The sequence below is a fragment of the Carassius carassius genome, chromosome 32, assembly GCF_963082965.1.
Source record: "Carassius carassius chromosome 32, fCarCar2.1, whole genome shotgun sequence".
Classification (NCBI taxonomy): Eukaryota; Metazoa; Chordata; class Actinopteri; order Cypriniformes; family Cyprinidae; genus Carassius; species Carassius carassius.
In genome coordinates this window covers 20,407,597-20,430,994 of record NC_081786.1, presented here as the reverse complement: position 1 = coordinate 20,430,994, position 23,398 = coordinate 20,407,597, and the positions used below count along the sequence as shown (strand labels likewise).

At 35.2% G+C, this 23,398-nt stretch overlaps 1 protein-coding gene across 1 annotated transcript; it reads right to left on the bottom strand.

The window, feature by feature from the left end:
• Positions 1 to 299: 299 nt before the first annotated feature.
• Positions 300 to 22,930, bottom strand: LOC132112949 (ovarian cancer G-protein coupled receptor 1-like). The gene is made up of 2 exons (XM_059520713.1): positions 22,797 to 22,930; positions 300 to 1,672 (listed from the first exon to the last, which is right to left on the bottom strand). The coding sequence occupies exon 2, from the start codon at positions 1,575 to 1,577 to the stop codon at positions 546 to 548; it is 1,032 nt and encodes a 343-aa protein (XP_059376696.1). The 5' UTR covers positions 1,578 to 1,672; positions 22,797 to 22,930; the 3' UTR covers positions 300 to 545.
• Positions 22,931 to 23,398: the final 468 nt, after the last annotated feature.

Below are 23,398 nucleotides of genomic sequence, written 5' to 3'. Positions count from 1 at the left end.
ATTTGTATTGTACCTGTTTGACATTAATGAACCAAACACCACTGGTTCTCTTCTCACGCTTCATAGCTAAATCTGACATGTGAAGTTTGCTTCTTCAACAAGGGACTTCCTGTGATAACAACGGGCCGTGGCCATTACGGTGAGTAAATTTAGACTGAACTGTGATATTTGGGTGAAGTATACCATATTAAAAGAACTGAAACCAATGAGGTTTGAAAGCAGAATTGGTTTTAGTCTTGGACAGTTTTAACTGCTACATGCACATGGAGCTAAATGGGCTTGGAACAGTACAGAAACCTCACTGGTCATTATCAAGGTGGCAATCCCTGAGAATTACACCACATAACAGTAGCGTGTTAGCTTACCAAAACCATCAAATATATCAGTTTAATTTTAGAACAAAATACAGGACTGACTCTGACAAAGTAGGTTAATGTTCTAACCCATGCAAAATGAAAAACAGTATGCAGCAGCTGTACATCTGAGGAGCCTGTGGCTAAATGCTATGATGTCTATTGTATGGATAACTAATACAATGAAACTGTTTAAACGTCAGTTTTGACCTGCTGCAAGAGTGTTGCCACTGAGGTACCTGTAACTTTATCATTTGTTACTGCAAGCTCAGTACAGTGCGTGTTGAGCCTTTCATGGCTTTTCGAGCAACAGCATAAGACCCGAGTGCAAGTTTCCTGAGCCCTCTGGATGCCCTTTTGGGCGCTCTCACTAATAAAACAGTAGAGTGCCGGATCAGCCACGCAGTTAAAACTAGTAAGCAACAGAGAGAAATTGTAGTAGTTGAAAATTTTCTCAATGAAGTTGCAGTCCCGCTCAAATATGGTGCGTACAAGCAGGAAGATGTGGTATGGTGAGAAACAAACCAGGAAGATGACGATGGTGCTGGTCACAAGGTAATTGATACGATTTTTCTGGGCTGTCAGCGTGCCTGCACTCTTGCCCACTGCTCGGAGAACTCTAAAGTATGACACGAAGAGGATTGCTAAAGGGAACAGGAAACCTATGTGAAAGCGGTAGTAGTTTATCGGGTACTCCCATGTCTCCACAGGATAGTGCTCAAAGCACACAGATTGGTTGTTCTGGCCCCTGCTGAACTCCTGGTGCCGGAAGAAAACAACTCCTACGGCAAGCTCTTTAAGCCAGACCACTGCACTGACCAGCACTGCTGCTCGTACCGTTCGGAAAGACGTGAAGCGGAAAGGGTAGACCACCGCCAGGTAGCGGTCAATGGAGATACAACACAGAAAACCAATGCTGATATAGATGTTCTCATAGAGCAGGAAACCACACAGTTGACAGAGCCACTCAGGGCTGCTCCAGTCGTCCCCTTGGAAGAAATACTGGATCCAAAGGGGCAGGGAGGCCAGGTACAGCAGATCAGATATGGTCAGGTTTAGCAAGTAGACCCCCAGCTCATTGCCGACTTTCAGTTGGAGCCATGCATGGTAGAGCGAGTAAGCGTTGGCGGGAACACCCACTAGCAGGATAAGGATGAACACACACGAAAACAGGTACTGGTGAATCGTGTGGCTTATAGTGCAGTTTAGTTGCTCTTCAGACATGTTAATCTTTCTAACATCGTATTCGCAGAGTCTTATTCAGCAAGTGTAGGCAAGTTCGTAATCAACAGAGGTCTCCAGATAACATTCCGTGGATTCTATGGGAAGCAAACAAAATATCATAATTAGTGTGTCCAAATACCACTACAGGATTCATACAACCCAGAAAAGACAATGCTAAGCTACAACTTTCACTGAAATTCTGATGTAGGTATTGGACGTCATGGGAATGTTGAGTTCATTTGTGAAGGTTATCTTAATAATCATAAACATTTGATGGCTTTCAGTAAATACTTGTCAAACGGATTTGGCTTTTTCTCAGTTCAAGCAGAGTGTAGTTGTACACTAAAAAAACGTTTCTTTTTTTTTAAACCCAAATGCTGGGTTGAGAACGCAGACGTGAAAGAGAGCACACACATCACGTTAACTTCGGACGACGCCAGTACGAGAAGCCGCCATTTTCTCAGCGTGAAAGAAGCGAGAAGTGAGTGAAAGACATAATGGTAAGTAAAGATTCAAAATGTAGAGTTTTCATTCTTTGTTTATGTCCAGGGGTATTTTGAGGTTTCATGAAAGAGCTTATATTGAAAAATACACTTGATGCGGTTTTCGCCTTAGAAACGGTGGTCTTAATGGCCTCTTTTACTGAATGGAAGAGGTACGTTTAATATAACATCCGTGAACCGATATAAAGTTGATTTGATGTTTGACCTTTGTCAGAGATTCAGCCTCGGAAATCTTCAATAGTTCTTTTAACGATTTAGCACAATGACAAGAAACATGCTGTGTTTTAATCATTTTCAAATGTATAAGAGAACACACAATGTTTTATTATTTGTTTTAATCTGGCTTAAGGAATTGTAACTTGTAAACCTTATAATGTAAAAGTGCAGGATAGGGACCGTCTGCAAAGTGCTAAATAAAAATTATCATCAAATATAAGGGGTCTTATTACTGGATCATAAAACAACATTTAGATGTTAGTTTTATTCACAGAATTATAGTACAACAAAAGTTATTGAAATGGAACAATTGAGAAAAAGCATGACAAAGATTGTGCAATTTACCGCCCCCTTGAAGAAGATACTGCACTTGTCTTAACACAGTTTGACATTCAGAAGTTTAAATGAATTAATTTAGAATGCACACAGTTTGATATGTAAAGTTAAATGGGTGTGTCTTGTTACTTGTTCAAAGAACAATATTTACAGACATCTTTTACTATCATATGTAAGTCAGGATGAACGCTATTGAATTGAATTTGAATCTGTTAACTCATAAATTTTTAGAACATACAGTATTCCATCTCAGCAACTTTCTGTTAACATGCTTGGATACAGCACTCTATAAACAGCCAGCTTCTTTGGTGCTGAATGTTTGTGGCTTACCCTCCTTGTGAAGGGTGTCAATGATTGTCTTTTGGACAACTGTCAGGTCAGCAGTCTTCTCCATGATTGTGTAGCCTAGTGAACCAAACTGAGAGACCATTTTGAAGACTCAGGAAACCTTTGAAGGGGTTTTGAATTGATTAGTATGTCACCATATTCTAATTTGTTGAGATAGTGAATTGCTGGGTTTTTGTTAAATGTGAGTCAAAAATCATCACAATTAAAAGACCCAAAGACTTAAACTACTTTGTTCTGTGCGCATTGAATTTATTTAATACACAAGTTTCACAATTTGAGTTGAATAACTGAAATAAACGAACTTCTAATTTATTGAGATGCACCTGTACAGGAAGTGGTATTATGAAGTTTCACAAGGAAGTGTGAAACTCATCTACTGCTTTTTCTATATATGCCATATGACGAATCCAGCTACACAATACGTCTTTTCAACTTGGCTCTGACGTCTGCGTACTGTAGGCGTTTTCTTTGTTCAGTAGAGCCTGTTCAATGCAATTAAAGCATCTTAAACATCTTATATAGAAATCCTAATTCATGTCATGGATTTGAGTAACATATGTTGCCCTTTTCAATCTGACCATGGCCAGGTTTGTAAAATGTCTGGCTGATGAATGATGTTAGATAGAGTGGGATTGAGACCTTGACTGCAGTGACTACTGTGGAATATAACAAAAGAGACCAATAAAGCAGCGTGAACAACATGTTTCATCACCAATCCATTAAATGCTTAAGAATTTGTCCCTGCACCTGAGCAAAACACGACACCTTCAATAATACTGCTCAGACATGATCAGAATGTATCTATGACAAAGGGTTATAAAAATATGGCTTCTTATAAAAATAAAAAAGTGTTCCCATGGCTCAGTTTGCCCCGGGTTTGGGGTAAATGGACCCAAATCGAGTCATTGGGCAAGATGTACCATATGGGTGTGAAATGACCATCTGACAGACAGTCTTTTTTTTTTTTTCTTAAAGTTAACTTTAAGAATATAAAACCAACCAAATTAAGTTTAAATTTCAATATTTATTTGTTTGTCTCTGAAACAATATGTTGAGTTGTAGCCTTCCAAAAAAAAGACTAAACAGAGTTTGTTGGCCATGACTACAGGTGGAAAGATATTTTCATTTGTTTTCATAGCATTTACACTGCCAGAACTTAAACTGATATTAATCAAAAAAAGCCCACAGACATGTTATTGCTGACACGATACCACATGGGGTAAGGCAAACGTAAAAAAAAAACCTCCAAAAAAAAAAACCCCACATCATGATATTATCTGTGAGAAACCTTATCAATGCTATCAGAATGGTAGCATATAACACTAGTGCAGAGATCTGTAGAATAAACAAGTTACATCTATGCTATTACATAATTGTAGTCGTGCCAACAACATTCATAAGGGCACTAGACAAAGTTATCATCTATATACAGCAGTTGTTATTAATAAAAATTATAACAGTAATAGGCTGAATGAAAGTAGTAATTATTCTACTGCTTCTGTCATGATGATTTATGACTTTGACCTTTGACCTTTTGACAGGTTGAACTTCCGGTGACCTTATGATGGATGGGTTGAACTTCCGGAATGAGTTCAGGGGCTAACCTATGACCGTTTCCCACGCATCGATCATGTGGTTTTGACAGAAAGTTTTACCCTATTGACCTAGTTAGTACTAAATTATAGTATTTGACGGCTAGTTTAAACGGTAAAGGAAACACTCCCCACGCATCGATCATGTGGTTTTGACAGAAAGTTTTACCCTATTGACCTAGTTAGTTCTAAATCATGGTTTTAGGAAACCCTCCCGATGCATCGATCATGTGGTTTTGACAGAAGCTGTTTGAACTTTCTGTCAGTTAGCTTGTTTGAAGTTTGTGCCAGCTAACTTGTTTGAACTTTATCCCAGTTATTATGGCTTCTCCCCCCTCCCATTACATTCCTGAGCAGTGTATAAATGGGATCGGTGTGTTCTACGTTTATATATAAAACATCCTATAATTTATGTAATATTTATATAATTTATATAATATAATTAATTATCATGCTAAGGTTGAAAAACATTTCTGTTATTTCACATTCATATATAAAACATTATATCATTTATATAATATAATTAATTATCATGCTAAGGTTGAAAAACATTTTAGTTATTTCATATATGTGACATTTTAGTTATTTCACATTTATATATAAAACATTCTATAATTTATATAATATTTATATAATTTATATACTATAATAATTATCATGCTAAAGTTGAAAACATTTTAGTTATTTCACATTTATATATATATATATATATATATATATAAAACATTCTATAATTTATATAATATAATAATTATCATGCTAAAGTTGAAAACATTTTAGTTATTTCATATATGTGACATTGTTATTTCACATATATATATATATAAATTATTATATAATTTATATGATATAATTAATTATGCTAAGGTTGAAAAACATTTCAGTTATTTCACATTTATATATAAAACAGCCTATAATTGATATAATATAATAAGTATCATGCTAAAGTTGAAAACATTTTAGTTATTTCACATTTATATATAAAACATGCCGTTCTTTATATTCTATCTTTTATATAATATACATAATCTGAAAGCAATTTAAATAAGGTTGAAAAACATTGTGTTCTTTTAAAAAGGTTATACATGAAACGTTTATAAAAAATATACCGAAACCGACTGTTTCAGATAAAACAAGATCCATTTTTAGGGGGCAGAAGAAGCTGTTTTCATATCAGCTTTGATCCTGACCCTCTGTGTCCCACTGTCTACGTCTGCACACTACAGTGCACACTCGTCCGAATTTACTACAAAATCACAAAATCTTCAAAGCCATTGCTAATTAAAACTAACGTATCTCACGCAGGAGTACCGTGTTTTGACAGTTTTCTGACGGTTCACCTATGAATTACGGTTGGTGCGCGGCTAGCATCTCTTGTACCCCTCTCTCTCTCTCTCTCTCTCCCTCTCATACATTCATTCGTCTCCAAGTCTTATTTTCTTCTTTTAATGAATATAAACACATTATACATTTGCAAACAATATAAAACAAAACATTTACATTAGTTTTAGTCATCACATACATTTTACCAGGGAAAAAATATATAATTAAACAGAACAAAGAATATGGTCTATTGAGGAACCCGGATGTGTCGTTGACACAATTCAGTTAAATTCATTTCACATTAATCGTTGCAAAACATTTTCTATATTATATTTAAAACCTTTTATATCCATCTTTATATCATATCTTTTTCAAAAAGCTGTTTAATTATTTATTTTAACCGAACACCTACAGTACCACCACACACTAAAATGCTGCATGCACGTACATTTTTTTAATTAAATTTAGTTTTTAAGCGATCTGAATTATGACTACCCTATACATTTAATCATAAACCACACGTACCCTGATATATCACTATAATATCCATTCCACTATACAATTTTGTATTCTGATAAACCAAATAAACAAGCGGACATACGCATGAACATATCAAGTTAAAAAGAGCCTTATCTCTATTTTAAAAAAATATGAAAAAATAAATAAATACAATTATATATGACAACGTGTTACTAAACCAGAACACACGTTTTAAACAAGTATTCATCATGTTTATAAAACACATCGCAGTAACAGACATGTTACTAAACCAAACCAAATCATTTATCATACATTTTTAATCATGTATTCAACATATACTTATAACACCAATGTCTGGGGGAGGCCAAAATACCTCCAGTCACCCCAAACCCACTCAGACTCCAGGGGTTAAAGAATATGGAAATAAATAATTATATAATGACATCACCATCCTAAAGCAATTCATTAAACAAAAAAAGTATAACTTAAAAAAAAAGATTACTTATTTTAAATGTGATAGCATAGTATATAAAATAAACATTTCTGATGATACATATAAAAAATATCCCTTACATTTTTTTAGACCGGGGAGAGATGTCCAAACATGAATGAAATATCCCAAAATAAAATAATACGACTTAAAAAAATAAAAGTAAAATGTTTAAATCATAAACAGAATCTCACAGGTCCAAGTTGGGGTATTCTCCTGTATGTGAGACCTGAAGGGGTGCTTCACACACCCCGCGCGCAGCGAGGGTGGAGTTCCAAACCGCATGATCTAAGCCAGAGGGGTACATTATTTCAAAGTTAACATTAATGTAATGTTTGAATAATCAGTACCCTCACTACATCTGATGTAATTCATTACATCTGTTTAAATGTTTCTTAATTCAACAAAATGATGATATATATAAAATATTTAGATTTTTATATAATATTATATAATAATTATTTATATCATATCATATATATAATTATATTATATTAGATGCGTTATGCATTAATCACTTTAGATTCTTTAAAGTTCTTATTTTTTGCATGATCTTCAAAGTTTTTAATACCATCTTTCTGTCTCCCTCTCCCTCTCTCACACGGACACACACACACACACACACACACACACACACACACACACACACACACACACACAGACAATGAAACATGATGCCAAAGTCTTTCTGTATGTTTTAAAAATAAAGCTAAAAATATTGATTTTGCTTTAAATGTATGCTACATTTGTTTGTCGCAGCATAGACTGTGAAGTTTAGATGAAGTTGATTGATCTTTTAGAAGAATTCTTTCAGAGAAAGACCCTCGATCGTATTCACCCATTAAAGATGGTTCAGGAGAGATGGGCTTCTGGACCCACGCATCCTAGAGATGTAATTTATGTGCGTTGCTACGGTCGTAAACCTTTCACATATCTACGGTACTTTCAGACAAAGAGCAGGAAAGACATTTGCAGGGCCTCTGTTTAACCGTTCCAAAATACCTCCATTTAAAAGCAAAATTAAAATATAAAAATGACCGCCTGTACAGCTGTAGTTCTATTTTATATTAAAAGTATCCTTACTATCCATATTATATTCTTTATTTAAAACGATATATTTAACCGGCAGTATCCCCCCAACGTGTTAGTTGTTTGGCCTTCGGGCTTTTTACGTAGTGCTTTTCAGTTACTGTAAGATCGCTTTACGCTAGTGTAATGAAAGTTAACTTTTCTTAAAGTTTATAGTTGTATTTTACTGTATCCGCATCCTTCTATCCTGTAGATTGTATGCGTACTGTAAAATAACAAATATACATTTTGCTTAAAGTCAGTAAAATAATTACACCTACGATTTGAAACGTGTTTAAACACATTGTGTGTCACTAAAGCAAGGCACGCCGTCTATCGTCTTATTTTTTTAAATAACCTGATGACCAGCATTGTTTCTTCATATAATTTATGCCCCCGAGTGCTTTTCTCACACGAGTAGAAAACTCTTTCTCTTTGGATGTGTTTGGCAGAAACATCATTTCTACATCAGAAAATTTTTTAAATGTACGACTGAACTTTTCCTCATTCGACAGAAATACTATTTTCAAATTATTTACCCGGCCTATGACACTAGGTGTAAATGTTCTTACCTAGAACAGAAAACATACGCTTTGATTATTTTGTAGGCATCGTGTAATGTTAAATGGTTTACTAAAAAAATTAAAGCACCGGCAGCTGTGATTTTCAAAATGAAAGACATGTACGAGCTAAGGATGTGTCAACTATTATCGTCATTTCCTTTTGACCCGGATAATACGGTAATTAATTTTCTATGCGAGTGACACAATAAACAGTTCTCATACTATTGGTGTAAATAGCCGTGCTAAAACATTTATGACTATTTTTGCAGGCCAGCAGATCATGTCAAGGGTGTTTCACATCTAAGAATCACAATGTTTTGTAAATGACATTTTTCTTACACCTCGAGATTTAACCGTATCAAGATTTTGGGCGACCGTTCGCAATTTCATCATTTCGTCATCGTAATAGGAATAAATGAAAATTAAGAAATTAAGTTACAGTTTTTCTCTTCGAGATATTTCTTTTAGCGCAACTTCGTGTCTGTCCAAAAAGTGTGATCGCATGAAGCATCGACGCAAAAATGAAGTCTAGCTGTTTAACACTTAAAACTATTACAACATCAAACGTTACACTCGTTTAAGTTTCCACACTCTTGTTGAGATACATTTTTTTATCCATAACCTTTCGTGTATTCGAGCGACCAAATCACTAAGAAAAGACAGTATAGCAAGAAAACTAACGTTTACAACGCATATAGAATTTAGGTTTTTTTTTTGATTTGTAAATGATATTTTTATTACTCCGTTAGATTTAGTCATCGTGTTCGGATAGCCGATGACACAATTCACATTCTGTTTTAAGACTCCTGTAAGTTCATGCTAACTCTCGCGTGGGAAAGAGAGTGGGGTGAACGCATTCTATTCATTTAAGAAAAATTATTAAACATTTGCCCAAACTTTTTTTATTATTTTGACAAAACACAACACGACGACATTAAAGAATGTTATCAGTTCCTACGGCCATCTTCTTTGATTCAAATAAAGCAACATCTCTGGTGTACGTGTGTATGCGCTAAACATCTTTGCTTTTCCACTTCTGACAGATTTGTTAGATGGGCTACCGTTGTAATACAAACACATTTGAGAACTACGATGTTCTCACTTTTGTAACGGTTATAGAAAAATGCCATACACACTTTTGCATTTCATAATTCAGTGATTTTAGCTGTAATGAGCACATGAGACAAAAATTGTCAATGTGTGACTCGTAAACATGAATAATTTTATTTATTTATTTATTTTTACCAGAGATAGTCGACCGATCTGTTGACACGTTGTTTTGCAGTTTTCTGATGAAGAGTTTTCTCTGACCGCGGTCAAACATACACTGCCTGTTCATAGGAATTTTACAGCATAAAAATATCACCCCTACATCTAGAGCTCTTGTTCATATAGCCGATGACGACGTTCGCATTTTACTCGTCGTACTCGTTTCAACATTTCCGCTTGACATTAAAGAGTAGACCTATGCGTACGCCCCTTCGGTCGTAAGCATTATCATCTACCGCGTGCTGAGATTTTTCTGCTTTGTCCACTTTTGACGGATTTGCTAGAGGGACTATGTCACCTCGTTGTAACGTGATTACGTTTAAGATCCATAAGATTGCACTACATTCACCTGAAAAGGTTATAGACATACTCTTTTATACAGGAAATGCGTATCAGAATAACAAATACCTAATAGTGAAATCCAGTATTCTAAACTATTGTGAAAGTTTTAATGCAACTCTGTAAATAGCTTTTTTTTATTTGGTTGTCTTTGTACGGTACTTCAATCAATAAACCACTGTTGATAAGTCGTTCATTTAAGTGAGAGACGGGATGATTTTGACTGTTTCAGTCATTCATCGTGTTTAAGGTCTGATCCGGAAACCGCGCTACGACTGGAACTGCGCTCTGTCACGTCTAAATAACCCGTTGTTCTTTAAGAAAACACGAGGCGAGCAGTTTCTGACATCTATTAATTCACTTCATTTCACAACCGCAAATGTTTTGTTTAGCATACATATTAGTTTTAGTCAGTTACATAGGCGTCACGCATGAAGTTTATAGTTATTTTAAATAATTATGATAGAGTTACAGGTTTAGGTTAGTGTGGCGCCTGTAAGCGGTGAAAACTTCAAGCATCGTAGACGACGGTGTTGCTCAAACAGCCCATAGCGTTATCTTTTAACAAACTATTGTATTGTGCGTTACTAAGACAAAATCTGTAACAGCGTTCATTAATATGTTGAAATGAAAATAAACATACAAAACTTTATAATGACCGCGAGTTTAGTATAGCCTAACACCGCATAGACAAATGTTTGTTCTAACTCTTTCGCCCTAAAATTGCGAGATTTCTTGACTTTGCCGTGTTTAACGGACTCTAGATCTCATCAAGCCGCAGCGAACTGTAAACCACACACTTTCTCATCGCATTACGCTAAGAAACTGCACATGGTTAAAGCTATTACACCATAAACTGTCTAAAGTTGTTAATGTACAAGCCGAGTAAGCTATTTCTACAAAAAATAACATTGCACTACAGTTTTTTTTTTTTTTTTTTTTTTTTGCGTATGATACATCGTTCAACAATACTTTTGCACACTCATTCGACTGTATTTTTTACCACCGTTCTCACGTTCCTGCTGTTCATAATGCATATATAATCCTTCATTGCTCTGTTCATAATGTACATACAATCCCTACATTGCATTCATATTTATATTCTGTATATACTCCGATCGATATTGTACGTATATAGCAACTACACTGTACTTTCTGTATGTCATAGCTTTACTTACTCTGCACTTTTATGAATATAAAACACTATATTCTCGCGCTTCTGGTTAGATGCTAACTGCATTTCATTAGCTCTGTACTTGTACTCTGCATAATGACAATAAAGTCGAATCTAATCTAAACAAGTGCAATCGTACGCTTCCAGGACTTTGCTCATTCTTTCTGTTTAAATTTGTTTAAACGGACTTTCACATTCTTATTTTCACCAATTAAGTGTAATTTCCTAGGCCTCGCGGATTGTTTTCTAGTTTTGCCGTCAACCTCTTTGTTCATTGTTCATTGTACGTTATATCATTATACTATCCTAGTTTATATCAGATACAAGTTTGTTTCTTCATATTTCTCGCGACATCTACTCCCGTCCATTCTACCCCGTTAGAGTATCCACGACTGTGTACTCATTTGTAAGTCTCTTCGGACGTATGTTAAAACATTAAAATCCAAAAAATGAACTCGGTGAAAGAATATACAGTGAAGGGATTCAAACTTTTATTTCAACAATACAGTGTTGAATTTACATGCATACAATGAAGTAATGAAGAAAGTGATCAAATTGTTATTACAAACAATAGGGATGACATCACAAGTTATCTAGCCAGAAAAGAAAATCTCGGCAGGCCCTCAAGTTTTGTTCTATTATGAAATTGACGACGGTTTCAATAATTTCATGTATCGCGAACCCATAATGTTTAGCGACTAACATCACACACAAATCCGTTATGCACGTACACAGACAGAGAGTCTCGTTAATGTACATCTCGTCACTACATTCGGCCGTCACATACAGAATCTTTCTGGTCGTTACACAAATCGGCGCCTTGCTGGTCGTATACAAGCTCGACAAATCGGGCCATGGATTATTTTTCAGGCTTCTTACAACGTCCATTTCTTTCTTGAGATTTGTTACGCGCTTGGAATCCGTCGTACAATCATGATTCGGATCAGACGCATCGTCTATGATTTTACGCATCAGATCGATCATTTGCTCTCTGTAACATTGTTTAAACATAGAGTCTATGTTGGCTTTTACAGGACACATCTTTCCTTCGGCACAGCCGCACTCCACTCGCTCATCCGCACCAGCGCTGGTAGTGGCAGACATCCTTTTCAGAATTTATTCCAACACGTAAACCGAGTGTTTTTTAAAATCCACGACAATCCGGGCCTTGTGCAATTTTTTGATCGTTTTGATCGCTGAAGCCGATTCTGTCAGTCCACGTAGATAATGTTTTGATTGACAAGATGTTGAAGTTTGATTGACAAGATGTTCGCAGATCATAAGAAAACCTGCGATAACTGCAGAGTTTATGAGGCCAGCCACTCACAGGGGATAAAGACTAGCCGTAGTCACGAGGAAGTAGTGGCGGATCTTCTGTACATTCGAACAAAAAATAAAAATAAGCGGTCTTGTTTCTACGTATCAAATGTTGCTTGGTTGGTTGTTGAAATGGGGGTGTTGCACACAAAAGTGGAGGAGGGTGAAGGGGGCCTGGTTACGGTTTGACTCGCGAGAAATATGAAGAAACAAACTTGTATCTGATATAAACTAGGATAGTATAATGATATAACGTACAATGAACAATGAACAAAGAGGTTGACGGCAAAACTAGAAAACAATCCGCGAGGCCTAGGAAATTACACTTAATTGGTGAAAATAAGAATGTGAAAGTCCGTTTAAACAAATTTAAACAGAAAGAATGAGCAAAGTCCTGGAAGCGTACGATTGCACTTGTTTAGATTAGATTCGACTTTATTGTCATTATGCAGAGTACAAGTACAGAGCTAATGAAATGCAGTTAGCATCTAACCAGAAGCGCGAGAATATAGTGTTTTATATTCATAAAAGTGCAGAGTAAGTAAAGCTATGACATACAGAAAGTACAGTGTAGTTGCTATATACGTACAATATCGATCGGAGTATATACAGAATATAAATATGAATGCAATGTAGGGATTGTATGTACATTATGAACAGAGCAATGAAGGATTATATATGCATTATGAACAGCAGGAACGTGAGAACGGTGGTAAAAAATACAGTCGAATGAGTGTGCAAAAGTATTGTTGAACGATGTATCATACGCAAAAAAAAAAAAAAAAAAAAAAAACTGTAGTGCAATGTTATTTTTTGTAGAAATAGCTTACTCGGCTTGTACATTAACAACTTTAGACAGTTTATGGTGTAATAGCTTTAACCATGTGCAGTTTCTTAGCGTAATGCGATGAGAAAGTGTGTGGTTTACAGTTCGCTGCGGCTTGATGAGATCTAGAGTCCGTTAAACACGGCAAAGTCAAGAAATCTCGCAATTTTAGGGCGAAAGAGTTAGAACAAACATTTGTCTATGCGGTGTTAGGCTATACTAAACTCGCGGTCATTATAAAGTTTTGTATGTTTATTTTCATTTCAACATATTAATGAACGCTGTTACAGATTTTGTCTTAGTAACGCACAATACAATAGTTTGTTAAAAGATAACGCTATGGGCTGTTTGAGCAACACCGTCGTCTACGATGCTTGAAGTTTTCACCGCTTACAGGCGCCACACTAACCTAAACCTGTAACTCTATCATAATTATTTAAAATAACTATAAACTTCATGCGTGACGCCTATGTAACTGACTAAAACTAATATGTATGCTAAACAAAACATTTGCGGTTGTGAAATGAAGTGAATTAATAGATGTCAGAAACTGCTCGCCTCGTGTTTTCTTAAAGAACAACGGGTTATTTAGACGTGACAGAGCACAGTTCCAGTCGTAGCGCGGTTTCCGGATCAGACCTTAAACACGATGAATGACTGAAACAGTCAAAATCATCCCGTCTCTCACTTAAATGAACGACTTATCAACAGTGGTTTATTGATTGAAGTACCGTACAAAGACAACCAAATAAAAAAAAGCTATTTACAGAGTTGCATTAAAACTTTCACAATAGTTTAGAATACTGGATTTCACTATTAGGTATTTGTTATTCTGATACGCATTTCCTGTATAAAAGAGTATGTCTATAACCTTTTCAGGTGAATGTAGTGCAATCTTATGGATCTTAAACGTAATCACGTTACAACGAGGTGACATAGTCCCTCTAGCAAATCCGTCAAAAGTGGACAAAGCAGAAAAATCTCAGCACGCGGTAGATGATAATGCTTACGACCGAAGGGGCGTACGCATAGGTCTACTCTTTAATGTCAAGCGGAAATGTTGAAACGAGTACGACGAGTAAAATGCGAACGTCGTCATCGGCTATATGAACAAGAGCTCTAGATGTAGGGGTGATATTTTTATGCTGTAAAATTCCTATGAACAGGCAGTGTATGTTTGACCGCGGTCAGAGAAAACTCTTCATCAGAAAACTGCAAAACAACGTGTCAACAGATCGGTCGACTATCTCTGGTAAAAATAAATAAATAAATAAAATTATTCATGTTTACGAGTCACACATTGACAATTTTTGTCTCATGTGCTCATTACAGCTAAAATCACTGAATTATGAAATGCAAAAGTGTGTATGGCATTTTTCTATAACCGTTACAAAAGTGAGAACATCGTAGTTCTCAAATGTGTTTGTATTACAACGGTAGCCCATCTAACAAATCTGTCAGAAGTGGAAAAGCAAAGATGTTTAGCGCATACACACGTACACCAGAGATGTTGCTTTATTTGAATCAAAGAAGATGGCCGTAGGAACTGATAACATTCTTTAATGTCGTCGTGTTGTGTTTTGTCAAAATAATAAAAAAAGTTTGGGCAAATGTTTAATAATTTTTCTTAAATGAATAGAATGCGTTCACCCCACTCTCTTTCCCACGCGAGAGTTAGCATGAACTTACAGGAGTCTTAAAACAGAATGTGAATTGTGTCATCGGCTATCCGAACACGATGACTAAATCTAACGGAGTAATAAAAATATCATTTACAAATCAAAAAAAAAACCTAAATTCTATATGCGTTGTAAACGTTAGTTTTCTTGCTATACTGTCTTTTCTTAGTGATTTGGTCGCTCGAATACACGAAAGGTTATGGATAAAAAAATGTATCTCAACAAGAGTGTGGAAACTTAAACGAGTGTAACGTTTGATGTTGTAATAGTTTTAAGTGTTAAACAGCTAGACTTCATTTTTGCGTCGATGCTTCATGCGATCACACTTTTTGGACAGACACGAAGTTGCGCTAAAAGAAATATCTCGAAGAGAAAAACTGTAACTTAATTTCTTAATTTTCATTTATTCCTATTACGATGACGAAATGATGAAATTGCGAACGGTCGCCCAAAATCTTGATACGGTTAAATCTCGAGGTGTAAGAAAAATGTCATTTACAAAACATTGTGATTCTTAGATGTGAAACACCCTTGACATGATCTGCTGGCCTGCAAAAATAGTCATAAATGTTTTAGCACGGCTATTTACACCAATAGTATGAGAACTGTTTATTGTGTCACTCGCATAGAAAATTAATTACCGTATTATCCGGGTCAAAAGGAAATGACGATAATAGTTGACACATCCTTAGCTCGTACATGTCTTTCATTTTGAAAATCACAGCTGCCGGTGCTTTAATTTTTTTAGTAAACCATTTAACATTACACGATGCCTACAAAATAATCAAAGCGTATGTTTTCTGTTCTAGGTAAGAACATTTACACCTAGTGTCATAGGCCGGGTAAATAATTTGAAAATAGTATTTCTGTCGAATGAGAAAAGTTCAGTCGTACATTTAAAAAATTTTCTGATGTAGAAATGATGTTTCTGCCAAACACATCCAAAGAGAAAGAGTTTTCTACTCGTGTGAGAAAAGCACTCGGGGGCATAAATTATATGAAGAAACAATGCTGGTCATCAGGTTATTTAAAAAAATAAGACGATAGACGGCGTGCCTTGCTTTAGTGACACACAATGTGTTTAAACACGTTTCAAATCGTAGGTGTAATTATTTTACTGACTTTAAGCAAAATGTATATTTGTTATTTTACAGTACGCATACAATCTACAGGATAGAAGGATGCGGATACAGTAAAATACAACTATAAACTTTAAGAAAAGTTAACTTTCATTACACTAGCGTAAAGCGATCTTACAGTAACTGAAAAGCACTACGTAAAAAGCCCGAAGGCCAAACAACTAACACGTTGGGGGGATACTGCCGGTTAAATATATCGTTTTAAATAAAGAATATAATATGGATAGTAAGGATACTTTTAATATAAAATAGAACTACAGCTGTACAGGCGGTCATTTTTATATTTTAATTTTGCTTTTAAATGGAGGTATTTTGGAACGGTTAAACAGAGGCCCTGCAAATGTCTTTCCTGCTCTTTGTCTGAAAGTACCGTAGATATGTGAAAGGTTTACGACCGTAGCAACGCACATAAATTACATCTCTAGGATGCGTGGGTCCAGAAGCCCATCTCTCCTGAACCATCTTTAATGGGTGAATACGATCGAGGGTCTTTCTCTGAAAGAATTCTTCTAAAAGATCAATCAACTTCATCTAAACTTCACAGTCTATGCTGCGACAAACAAATGTAGCATACATTTAAAGCAAAATCAATATTTTTAGCTTTATTTTTAAAACATACAGAAAGACTTTGGCATCATGTTTCATTGTCTGTGTGTGTGTGTGTGTGTGTGTGTGTGTGTGTGTGTGTGTCCGTGTGAGAGAGGGAGAGGGAGACAGAAAGATGGTATTAAAAACTTTGAAGATCATGCAAAAAATAAGAACTTTAAAGAATCTAAAGTGATTAATGCATAACGCATCTAATATAATATAATTATATATATGATATGATATAAATAATTATTATATAATATTATATAAAAATCTAAATATTTTATATATATCATCATTTTGTTGAATTAAGAAACATTTAAACAGATGTAATGAATTACATCAGATGTAGTGAGGGTACTGATTATTCAAACATTACATTAATGTTAACTTTGAAATAATGTACCCCTCTGGCTTAGATCATGCGGTTTGGAACTCCACCCTCGCTGCGCGCGGGGTGTGTGAAGCACCCCTTCAGGTCTCACATACAGGAGAATACCCCAACTTGGACCTGTGAGATTCTGTTTATGATTTAAACATTTTACTTTTATTTTTTTAAGTCGTATTATTTTATTTTGGGATATTTCATTCATGTTTGGACATCTCTCCCCGGTCTAAAAAAATGTAAGGGATATTTTTTATATGTATCATCAGAAATGTTTATTTTATATACTATGCTATCACATTTAAAATAAGTAATCTTTTTTTTTAAGTTATACTTTTTTTGTTTAATGAATTGCTTTAGGATGGTGATGTCATTATATAATTATTTATTTCCATATTCTTTAACCCCTGGAGTCTGAGTGGGTTTGGGGTGACTGGAGGTATTTTGGCCTCCCCCAGACATTGGTGTTATAAGTATATGTTGAATACATGATTAAAAATGTATGATAAATGATTTGGTTTGGTTTAGTAACATGTCTGTTACTGCGATGTGTTTTATAAACATGATGAATACTTGTTTAAAACGTGTGTTCTGGTTTAGTAACACGTTGTCATATATAATTGTATTTATTTATTTTTTCATATTTTTTTAAAATAGAGATAAGGCTCTTTTTAACTTGATATGTTCATGCGTATGTCCGCTTGTTTATTTGGTTTATCAGAATACAAAATTGTATAGTGGAATGGATATTATAGTGATATATCAGGGTACGTGTGGTTTATGATTAAATGTATAGGGTAGTCATAATTCAGATCGCTTAAAAACTAAATTTAATTAAAAAAATGTACGTGCATGCAGCATTTTAGTGTGTGGTGGTACTGTAGGTGTTCGGTTAAAATAAATAATTAAACAGCTTTTTGAAAAAGATATGATATAAAGATGGATATAAAAGGTTTTAAATATAATATAGAAAATGTTTTGCAACGATTAATGTGAAATGAATTTAACTGAATTGTGTCAACGACACATCCGGGTTCCTCAATAGACCATATTCTTTGTTCTGTTTAATTATATATTTTTTCCCTGGTAAAATGTATGTGATGACTAAAACTAATGTAAATGTTTTGTTTTATATTGTTTGCAAATGTATAATGTGTTTATATTCATTAAAAGAAGAAAATAAGACTTGGAGACGAATGAATGTATGAGAGGGAGAGAGAGAGAGAGAGAGAGGGGTACAAGAGATGCTAGCCGCGCACCAACCGTAATTCATAGGTGAACCGTCAGAAAACTGTCAAAACACGGTACTCCTGCGTGAGATACGTTAGTTTTAATTAGCAATGGCTTTGAAGATTTTGTGATTTTGTAGTAAATTCGGACGAGTGTGCACTGTAGTGTGCAGACGTAGACAGTGGGACACAGAGGGTCAGGATCAAAGCTGATATGAAAACAGCTTCTTCTGCCCCCTAAAAATGGATCTTGTTTTATCTGAAACAGTCGGTTTCGGTATATTTTTTATAAACGTTTCATGTATAACCTTTTTAAAAGAACACAATGTTTTTCAACCTTATTTAAATTGCTTTCAGATTATGTATATTATATAAAAGATAGAATATAAAGAACGGCATGTTTTATATATAAATGTGAAATAACTAAAATGTTTTCAACTTTAGCATGATACTTATTATATTATATCAATTATAGGCTGTTTTATATATAAATGTGAAATAACTGAAATGTTTTTCAACCTTAGCATAATTAATTATATCATATAAATTATATAATAATTTATATATATATATATGTGAAATAACAATGTCACATATATGAAATAACTAAAATGTTTTCAACTTTAGCATGATAATTATTATATTATATAAATTATAGAATGTTTTATATATATATATATATATATATATATAAATGTGAAATAACTAAAATGTTTTCAACTTTAGCATGATAATTATTATAGTATATAAATTATATAAATATTATATAAATTATAGAATGTTTTATATATAAATGTGAAATAACTAAAATGTCACATATATGAAATAACTAAAATGTTTTTCAACCTTAGCATGATAATTAATTATATTATATAAATGATATAATGTTTTATATATGAATGTGAAATAACAGAAATGTTTTTCAACCTTAGCATGATAATTAATTATATTATATAAATTATATAAATATTACATAAATTATAGGATGTTTTATATATAAACGTAGAACACACCGATCCCATTTATACACTGCTCAGGAATGTAATGGGAGGGGGGAGAAGCCATAATAACTGGGATAAAGTTCAAACAAGTTAGCTGGCACAAACTTCAAACAAGCTAACTGACAGAAAGTTCAAACAGCTTCTGTCAAAACCACATGATCGATGCATCGGGAGGGTTTCCTAAAACCATGATTTAGAACTAACTAGGTCAATAGGGTAAAACTTTCTGTCAAAACCACATGATCGATGCGTGGGGAGTGTTTCCTTTACCGTTTAAACTAGCCGTCAAATACTATAATTTAGTACTAACTAGGTCAATAGGGTAAAACTTTCTGTCAAAACCACATGATCGATGCGTGGGAAACGGTCATAGGTTAGCCCCTGAACTCATTCCGGAAGTTCAACCCATCCATCATAAGGTCACCGGAAGTTCAACCTGTCAAAAGGTCAAAGGTCAAAGTCATAAATCATCATGACAGAAGCAGTAGAATAATTACTACTAATGAATAATAAAAAACTGTTAAAATTATATAACCCAACCTGAAGTAATGGTGCAATGTGATAGAATTTAACAATGCTCATTCCTCCAAAACAGAGAACATCTTTCACAAACATCCGTCTCTTTTAAAGTGTTTCGTGTATATAATGAGTGGGTCGATATAGCATAATTCCCACCCAGACCTCTAATTTACAAACCCTGGCTCAAACCCACCCTCATCGTGCACCTTTTTTTGGTTTGGGCCACTGCCCCTCAAAATGTCTGTGCACGCCCCTGCAGACCAGAGTCTCAATATGGGAAAACTGTTTTCAGTAGAATGGTCACTTCTGATTTAAACTTTTATATTCTATATGGAGGCAGCTTCAGCTACCTTACAGAGAGACTTGCCTTTAGAAATTTGACATTTCCCAAGCAAACTATGAAGCTGCTTTCCTCTATGAAACTTTGATGAAGTCCTATTCTGTGTATGATACCACAAGCAGTTCACTTCCTGTTCAGAACCAAAAATGGTTTGGTCACAATAATGTAGCAATGAACTACAATGCTTTTGGGTATGGGGTGTCCTTAAACACAACATTGCATCAATAGTCCAATAAATACATTAATCATTACTAATTCTAGAATATATATATATATATATATATATATTTTTTTTTTTTTTTTTTCTGCAAAACTGTAATAATGATTGTGTTTGCCGACCAATGCAGAATTCAGTTGAAGTGTGGTCACACACTTAGTAAAAATCTATATCAACACACACACACACACACACACACTTTGTTAATTATTATTATTATTATTATTGTTACACAGCAGAAATTGAAAAGTTCTAGATTAGATTATGTATATTTTCTGCCACCCAATAAGTGAAATTCCGAAGAAGAAAAAATAAAAACCTGAGCATGTTCAGCGTAATTCAGGTTGATTATTAGGGACTGATTGCCATATAAAATAATCCTAATAACGCTACTCAGCAGATGAAGAACGTGCGCTTGAACGCTTCATTTCGACATGAAACCTATTAAAACCGTGTACTGTACTGTACTTCCACCGGTTGCATTTTGAAAAAAGTTTGACATGTAAAACGTTGTAATACATTTATTAATAATGTAGTAGGCTAGGCCCATTATGCGTTATTCATTACACCATTTGTATAATCTTACAGGCAATAGCCTTTGTTGGTGAGAAGTGCAATTTGTAGATTCTCATTTGTAGTACTTGAGAAATGATCTTGCGGATTATTGTAAATTATTGTAAAAGTGCTTCGCAAATAGCTGTTGGAAAGCTGTAAAATAGGCTATTAATCCGCATCATTTAATTGCCTAGTTTACTACACGGATACCATGGTAACCATTTTTTGGCAAAATGCCACGATTATAATTTTCGTTATAAACGAAATTAGAAATGTATTAGAAATGTTCATTGCGTTCAGTGGCGGAGCTAGACTTTTAAAACAGGGGTGGCAAAGGTATTATTTTGGGGGGTCAATATACAAAGTGTTCATCGCGGGTGCAGAATGATGTGCTCAAAGCAAAATGGGGTCACAGTGTGCTGCGCTGCACAAGTGCGCATTTAGAAGTTCACGGCACAAAGTGAAGAAATGTCGAGCGCACAAATCCTAGTGTATACCTGTCCAACACTTTATTGATCATTTGTTTCTTCACGGTTTTAAATTCCAGTTGTTGTGCGTTTGATGCCGATTCATAGTCCTTGTGGTGTGTGTGATCTAACTTAGCAGGCACACGGTAGCGAGTCGTTAAAACAGCAACAAATATGAAATACAAATACACACAATAAAGTCATTTTATGCAAATCCACAGCCTTTTATCTACAGATCAAGCATTATTATGTGAATATATCATATTGGACAGAGTTTTACTGTGTATCTAAATGTAACCGGACGAGGCGCGCGCGCTGGTTGAATAATACTGAATGGAGAATGATTGACAGCCGAAGAGGAGGGAAAACGAGTTTCCATAAACTTTAATTTAATGATGTAAATAGACTTCTGTCCCTCACATTAAGCTATGGAATGGCTTCAGATGACTTTGTGAAATTATAATCAGACCCTCTCAGACCCAAGTCACCCAAACTGACGTGAAAAAGCGCAAGGCGCCGAAAAGCGCGCTGTTTGCATCCCTGTATCTCCACGGCGGTTTTATTAAGATTAACTTAGTTCAATATGCTGCATTACACGTGCCAATATGAATAAGCCTAAGTTACCTAACGTCTGTGATTGTTGCTGAACATTTGCTAACGACATGTTTTAAGCATCTTCACGCTGGCGTGACAGTATTAGGTTAACGTTAGTCAGTCAGTTTCACGAGGCTAGTAACGTTAAAGCTCATTTAAGTATTAATGCTAAGCACTACAGTGCAACGTCTCCCTTACTCCCCGTTAAAACAGTACTTCATTTAATTTAATACCAATAAAAGCCGTACATACCAGCAAAACGCTCTTCATCTATCACGTGTGTTCTTCCGCGTTGTTTTGGAGCCGTTTGGAACAGAAGGAGCTGCGTGCCAGCTTAACCAATGAAAAGTGTAGCAGCAGCTGCACGCTTGTGCGTGCTGCGTCAGGATGCATTCACGTCCGCTGGGAGTTTTGAGAAATGTTCATAAAAATCAAACAGTGTAATGTTTTCAGCGGGGTGGCGACAAGGGGGGGCAAGGACTTCGTCTGGGGTGGCAAAAGCCCTCTGGCTCCGCCACTGAAATTGCGTTCCGGTCCCTTGATTTTTTTTATTTAAAGGAGAATATAATAGCCTTCTAAGAACTCAGTTTACTGTAGCAACAATTACTGTACTATTTGTTTTTAAGGAATAGAAGAGTATAGACTTAATGAAAGTACATTACCTTAAGACTGCTGCTTTTGATCCCACGCGACTCATTCGAGACATTTCTGAAGTGTGATAAACATCTTCAAGCTCAACCGCTCCACATAGTCTTGTCACTAGACTTGTCCGTTTCTAATAGTTTACGCGTGGGAGTTTTTTTCTCTCTCTCTCTTTTTTGTTGTTGTTGCAGAAATAGCATCACTCCCGGGTTCCGGGGTTTTCGCGTCAGTAAGGGGGTAAAATTTAATTGCGTCAACAGTTGTACGTGATGATGCGCACTACTCGGAGAGAAACACTCATTGCAAGTGGCTTCCACAGACAGTGTTGCTCATATCCTGTCCCTGCACAGACAGCATGCTGGCCACAACAGCTGCGTTCAGTCAGATGAACTGACGGTAATTATTTATGTGATGTATGCATAAGTAAGCATTTAAGGTTCAGACCGATCGCAAAGGAAACGCGTTTCAAAGTTTTGCATTCTTCGAATATTCACACTTTGGTGTTCTATAACGCATTTTTGTGAGACTAGATATGTTTGATAACTTATGAAAAATAAATAAATCCCATATTTGGTTCAGCCGTTACTGCATGATTTCCTCAGTTACAGAAAAAAAAGAACGA

Bases quoted from the DNA above. Each gene is read 5' to 3' on its own strand.
- LOC132112949 (XM_059520713.1), bottom strand. From the start codon at position 1,577: ATGTCTGAAGAGCAACTAAACTGCACTATAAGCCACACGATTCACCAG.